The sequence below is a fragment of the Elephantulus edwardii genome, unplaced genomic scaffold (assembly GCF_000299155.1).
Source record: "Elephantulus edwardii isolate Elephantulus edwardi_28Jun2011 unplaced genomic scaffold, EleEdw1.0 scaffold00025, whole genome shotgun sequence".
NCBI classification, from domain to species: Eukaryota; Metazoa; Chordata; class Mammalia; order Macroscelidea; family Macroscelididae; genus Elephantulus; species Elephantulus edwardii.
Window position 1 is genome coordinate 17,645,005 of NW_006399775.1, and position 7,268 is coordinate 17,652,272.

Genomic DNA, 7,268 nt, shown 5'->3' on the forward strand with positions numbered 1-7,268 from the left:
CTTCAGCAGAATCTTGCTTGCATGTGAAATCAATGACACTGTTCTGTAGTTTCCACACTCAGTTGGGTCACCTTTCTTTGGAATGGGAACAAATATAAATCTCTTCCAGTCAGTTGGCCAAGTGTTTGTTCTCCAGATTTCTTGGCACAACTTGGTGAGCACATCCAGGGCACATGCATGAAAAAAAACAGCTCTTTTTAACTTCTCCAAACCTACTGTGAAAGTAAACAAACAGAATTTTGGGAGAATACAATGGTGATCTTAAAACAATGGTGAATACAATGGTGATTCTAAAGCAAGTTATTTGGCTGCCATAGACAGTGTTTGGTGGAGCTCCCAGATTAAAACAAGCTTGGAAGCAGAAGCAGCATCCACTTCCCAAACAGCTTGCCTCTGGAAACCCTATGAATTTGGAGAAATATGAAAGTTATACAAGTGTTCAGGTCTTTTGTTCACAGGATTGCTATGATTTGATGGCACTTAACAACAACAATAACAACAACAACAACAACAACAACAACAACAACGAGAAAGCTCAGTTGGCCTACTGGACAGAAAGCTATGCTACCAAGCCAAAGGTGGGTGATTTTAATCTATGGCACTCAGGCCTGGTTTTAATTGGTTTTGGTCAAACACTCTTCTAAGTGGCATAGCAGTGGTCTGTGCATTGCTGTACAGAGGTAACTCGTGGTTGCTGTGATGCTGAACACTGTAACATTGATGTGCCAAATCTGAGAATGGTTACCCATGGTGGACAGTGTTTGTTGGAGCTCCCCAATTAAAACAAGCCTGGAAGCAGGAGTGGCATCTACTTCCAAAACAGCTCCAGAAACTTTATGAACTTGGAGAAACGTTGAAAGTTATACAAGTATTCAGGTCTTTTGTTCACAGAGCTGGTATACGACTTGACGACACTTAACAGCAACATCAACAGTGTCTCAGTTTGTAAACTTCACTAAAGATCTGCACATAGAGAAAAACCAGGAACCCTGGGAGAATACAGATGCAAGGATGTGAACTTATTCTCGCTCCAGATACCTGGAATGCTGCACATGGTTATCACACACCTAACTGAATGTGTATTAGAGGCAAAGTAATCTGGCAGCTTAACTCAGACCTTCACTTCCCTCATGCATCAGGACAAAGTGGGAAGTAAAACATAAGTGAAAGAGCACAGGCTTGAAAATTAAACTCCAGCTACCCAAACTACACAGCAGAAAAGATGCCAAGGGCTCCTGCTAAGCCAGCAGGTTCTGTCCTAAGCACAGAGGATACAAGCAGGATCATCCATATCTGGTTCAGCTGTGTCAAAAAACGGGTGGGTGCTCAAGAGCTCTGGCACCAACGGAAGAACCAGGGTTGGATGTCGACTTCCCAGAAACTTCAAGCACCTAAAACAAACAAAATAAGAGAAGCATGTTCATACATTAATAAGTGCTTGGAAAAGTACAAGGAATTAAAATATAAAACTCTGGTTTCCATGATCAATCAATCCACTTTTGCTAATTCTACAACTTCAGATAAGTCATCAAATTATTCTGGACATCAGTTAACACATCTTAAAAATGGGTTATTATGAAGAAATAAAACAACTGGATGTGGGATGTGGGAAACACATTTGTGTGTTTATGTGATTTGACTGAAAATGTATAAAGCGACTCCACTGTCCATTCAGCCATCAACGTGTATTTTGTTAATTGCAATTCCCACAATATATCCTCTTTTCCTGCTTAATCTCTGATTCTAATTTCCATTAAGCCTTCTATCTTACTTCTTCTGGTGTTTACCCTTGGGCAAATGCTGCCCTTTTGACGTTATATGATTGGTTACACTAAGGAGTGTGTGCCTCCCGGACATTACTGTTCATTTACAGACCTGTCTATTGTTTGGCTGAAAGTTGATCCACAGAGTTAAGTTTTTGCTCCAGGTTTGAAGAGTTATTAAATACTACAGTCTTGAGGATTCAACCGATCTTTATTGGATCAGTAAGCCCGGCTATTTTTTGTTTTGGAGTTTTGTTTCACATTTCCCCCCACTCCATTCAAGACCTTCTACTGCAATCTCTTGGAGAGTGACCAGCAGTGGTAGTCAGGTACCATCTAGTTCTTCTGGTTTTAGGGTTGTGGAAGTAGAGTTTTATAATGTCCATTAGTCCTTTAGACTAGCTATTTCTGTACATATTTGCTTTCCTTCCTCCTTCTTTGCTATGGACAGGGAGAAAGCAATATTTGCACTTGAAATGACTGCTCACAAGCTTTTAATATCTCAGTTACACTCACCAAGGTAGGATGTAGGATATTGTCTTTGTGGAATATGATATGACAGCTGACCCTGACTCCCCCAGAATGATAGCCCAAGACCGCAGGAAGAGCTGAATGTGGGAAATATCGTTGCTTATTTATCTGTTAATTCTTTTCCTATCTTCCTCGCCAACATACCTGACTTTATTTATTAGGAAGGAGGCAGAGTGCTCAGAGAAGATAGGCCCAGCCTGTAAGCTGAGTTACAACTGGCCTGAACTCACAAAGGCAATCCCACTCATGCCATTCTCATTTTCCAGTGACCAGATTATAGATGGTCAAGTGACCTAGTTTGATCAAATAACATGAGGGAAGTCTACTGATGAGCTTCAAAGTAATATTTTCCTAATTGAAGGGGAGGTACGAAGGGCCTGGGGAATACAAGAGAGGAAATGTACCTTCCCTTCTATCTTTAGAATAGTGTCAAGAAAATAAAAAGAGTTGAAGGCTATTGAGAGTTCAGATTCGGTTGAGTTGATGAATGAAAAATTCGTAAAGCCATTTTCTGACTTTAAGCTTTGCAAAAGAACTAGATTTTATTGTTTAAGCCATTTAAAAGAAATTTTCTGTTATTTGTAACCAAAAACATTCAAACTGATAACCTAACAGATGTTATGAAATCAAGAGATTTTATCTGAAACATAAAGCATGGCATTGGCTAGGATTTCCATCTCAAAAATGGAGTTAAAAAATATTACCTCATAGATTTTTTATAAAGATTAAATAAGATAATGAATGTAAATTGCTTAGCAAGGTATCAGGTACACAACAAGAACTCAACAAATATTAGCTTCTTGACTAAAAGAAGCTATGAAGAACTATATGTTGCTGATAATCAATCACACTGTTGTTGTGTACCGTAGAGTCGGAACCGATCCATACCTGACCCTTCAGGTGGCTTTTAATGTAATTTTTTAATTAAAATGCCTTTTAACTTCAGAGGCAGTTAACTGCATGGAAGGAGATTGCCCAACCTTCTCCCGTGGAACAGCTGGTGGCCATGAACTGTGAGCCTTTGGGATTGCAGGGCAGCTTCTTGCCACTAGGCCATCAGAGCTCTCTGATAACCACATAGTCTTATTATTGTTTTAGTTATAATGATCTGGCTTAGGAGAAAATATGAAACTAAAAAGGCAAATCTCAATCACTGCTTTCACTGAGTTTATAATTTAGCTGAGGCAAAGATGACCATATTATCTTTGAAATAAAAGAACTGTAAAATGATACATAAACACCTCTTTCTAACTATCAAAGGTGGAAGACAGACTATGATCAGAGACAATTTCACAAAATAGGGCTTCACTGGGGACTGGAGGGTAGGCGGGTTAACAAAATTTTTAAAAATATCAACTCGTCAATATAAAGTCCAACACCAGATAAAACACCTTTAGTTTGTGAGCATAAGCATATGAAAGTAATTGCTTGTAAAGTTTTTAATTTTGTTAGGAAAGACACTTTTTCTTAGCCTTGATCCTTCCTTCTATAGAAGGTTCTTCATGAAAGAATTTCTGGTTACTCTCAGTCTCTTTACTCAATGTACCTCAGGGGACATCATTATATAGGTTGCGGTTTGGTCTCCAGGTCTCACTCTTTTATTTTAATCTCATTCTATTCAGGACTCAGATACATAACAGAAGTGCTACTTACTGTATTCCCTCATAGGCTCCTAAATAGCTGGGCTTTTCTACAGCTCGACTTCATTTCTGACTTGTAATATAGTTATTTGTTGTCTCAATCACCTCTTTATTGACATATTTTCTACTTCTCAGCACAATGACTTGTTGATGCTGTTGTTAGGTGACATCAAGTAGACTCAAAGCAACCCTATGAACCACAGATCTGAGCCTGCCCTATCCTGTGCTATCCCTGTGATCTGTCATATATGATCTGTCATACTCAAGCCCATGTGGTAGTCATTTTGTCAATCCATCTCATTGTGGCTCTTCCTCTCTTTCACAGACCCCACGAAGTGTCTAAGAACTGGCTCCATTTGAAAATACGCTCAAAGTGAGTGAGTCGAAGTTTCATTCTTGCCACTAAAAAAACCATTCTGGTTGTACTTCTTACAAGACAAATTTGTTCTTTTGGCAGTCCATGGTATACTCAGCACTCTTCTCCAACACCACCATTCAAAGGCATCCATTCTTCTTCAGTTTTCCTTATTCACTGTCCAAATTTCAGTGGCACAGGAAGCAACTGAATATATCAAGCCTTGCATATTGTGTACCTTGTTCGTTAAACTGACATGCTTGCTCTTTATCAGTTTGTAGAGATCCTTGACAGATTTTCCCAAATGCAACAAAATACATCTTTTAATTTCTTGACTGCCGCTATGTTGATTATGAATCCAAGTAAAATGAAAACTCCAGTCTTTTCGTCATCTGTCATTGCCTACTGGGTCAGTGGTGAGCAATTCTGTTTTCTTGATGTTGAGAAGTAATCCATATTGAAGGCTTTAGTCTTTGACCTTCTGCAGAAAACATTTCTTCTTCACTTTGAGCAAGTAAGGTGTGTCATTTGTATAATGGAAGTTTTTGATGAATCTTCCTATCCTGATGCCACATTTAGTCCAGTTTCTCGAATGATCTGTTCAGCATACAGCCTGAAGAGATATGGAGAAAGACTACAACTCTGTTGCATATCTTTCCTGATTTTAAGCCCATGTCATGTTCTCTTATCCTGTTTAGACAACTGCTTCTTGGGCTATAGGTTTCATATGAGCACAACTAAGTGCTCTGAGAACCACGTTCTTCTCAATGTTAGTCATAATTTGTTACAATTCATACATTCAATGCCTCAGCATAATCTATAAGAAAACATCTTTCTAGTATTCTCTGCTTTCTGCCAAGATTCATCTGCTATCAGTAATGATATTCCTTGTGCCACAGCCTCTTCTGAATCCAGCTTGAATTTCTGGAAGTTCTCTGTAAATATACTCTTCCAGCCATTTTCCAATAATTTCCAGCATGATTTTACTTGCACAATATTAATGATATTGTTCAATAATTTCCAAAGTCTGCTAGAGGACTCTCCTTGGGAATGGGAATATTGATTTCTCCCAGTCAGTTGGTCAAATACTCAATGGCTGGGGTTGTAATAGATGCTTGACAAAAATTTGATTCATTCATTAAAGAAGAAACAGACTTACCATTTATTATTCTACTTTAAGCAAAATCTTTAAAATATGCCACTGTGATTATTTCTTCTTTCATATTCTGTGCTAATCAGAATAGGTAATATAAAAAATCATTTGGAAAACTCTAAGTTTAAAAATTTGAATTTCTTTTTTTCAGTCCAGTTATCCAATGAGGACAATTCACAGAAATGTTCTGAGTGGACAAAAAAACACACAAACTTATTTTAAGGCTAGAAGGATGTTATGTGGAATACTCCATAACAACCCCTTCCAGCAAGCAAAATGAATCATTCCTTGTGTGTTTCCATAGAGCTACAGTCATTGATAGCTATTTGTACCAACTTCATCCTCACAACGACTACATGCAATCAATCAACAAATGTGCACTGAATTGAGCCAAACTGGACAAAAAAGAAATGGCAAAATATGAAATTAGATATAAAAAATGTGATCTATGGCAATAACAATAGCCCATTGGTGTTTTCAGTTTTTAATATATCTTTCAAGTATCTGACTTGACAACATCCTTTAGAAAATTAGTCAAGTGAGTGTAATGGAGTGATCTCTTCCTATCAGCTCATTTAAGTATGAGATGCCAGAATACACATTTTATAGCAAATTTATGAAAGTACTTCTTTTTGAAAGTCATTCTTTAGACAACAATAAAGAAACTGTTAAAGCTACTGTAAAGCTAGGAGGAAAAAAATAAGATTGTTAAATATCTAGTTGTAGACATAGTACAAGGCTTACTGTGACTCTTAACAATTTTTGTATAATGTGCAAAACATCAAAATAGTCAAAGGGGTGTGTTTAGCAATCCATAGGGGAATAAGACAATCTAATGGAATTATTTGTGCACCTCTAATATGTATTACAGAGCTTGGTACAATATAGTTAATCCACAGCAGATACAGGATATATATTCTGGATGAACAGACCAAAAAATGAAGTCATTAAAATGTGATATTCTGTTTACAAATGGAATCAAGTTTCTAAACTGAGAACAAAACTGAGAACCATACCTTTAATTTATGATGGTGCCACTAAAATAATGCCAACATTGTACATTTACCACATTATAGGATTTAGCAAGCAAATGAGCAAAACAACTAAAGAAAAGTTCTTACTTCCATATGGAGTCCCTGTCGGTAGGGTACTTGGCTAAATTTTTCAGCAGCTCCACCAATGCAAGATGAATCCCTTCTTTGGTTGAAACATTAGTACAGCATAAGAGTTCATGAAGAGCCTCTCTAATGTCTCTGGATGAATCCTTTAAAAATATGGTAACAATAACAGTCACTGTTGGTCCAAGTACCACTGTATGTAAAAGTTTTCTGGCTAAAACTTCTGAAAGCTTTTACTTTAATGAATGGGGGGGAAAGAGGACAGGATAGATACAGGGGACAATGGTCTTGGCCTCAATGATTTTCCAGACACTCTTCTTTATCAGTCTAGAACTCACCCATGATACATGAAGATATCATCACCTTCTTGCAATTATGAGAAGAATCGGTATAGGAAGAAAAAGCAATGTGTTTGAAAGGCCAAAGAGGAATGAAAGAAAGGTTTAAGTTCCACAATACTGCTAAGCAGCCAGCCTTAGTTTCTATGGTATGCATAGGAATCAGACCGATTACATCTGTGGAAAGAACCCCTGGAGAAGCTCAATATCAGCTATGAAAACTAGGCCAGGAGCTGATTGTGGAACAGACCACCAACTACTCATATGCAAGTTCAAGCTGAAGTTGAGGAAAATGAAACCAAATCGAAGGCAACCAAAATATAACGTTGAGTCTAACCCACCTGAATTTCAGAACCAGCCCAGGAACAGG

The 7,268-nt window shown here is 37.8% G+C and overlaps 1 protein-coding gene across 1 annotated transcript in view; it reads right to left on the minus strand.

The window, feature by feature from the left end:
- INTS4 (integrator complex subunit 4) overlaps positions 1–7,268 on the minus strand; it is a 137,266-nt gene that overhangs the window by 42,510 nt on the left and 87,488 nt on the right. Inside the window, exons 12-13 of the mRNA XM_006882886.1 lie at positions 6,564–6,706; positions 1,276–1,391 (exon numbers count right to left, since the gene is read on the minus strand). Coding sequence (XP_006882948.1) covers positions 1,276–1,391; positions 6,564–6,706 — 259 coding nt within the window. The remainder of the gene's footprint in view (positions 1–1,275; positions 1,392–6,563; positions 6,707–7,268) is intronic.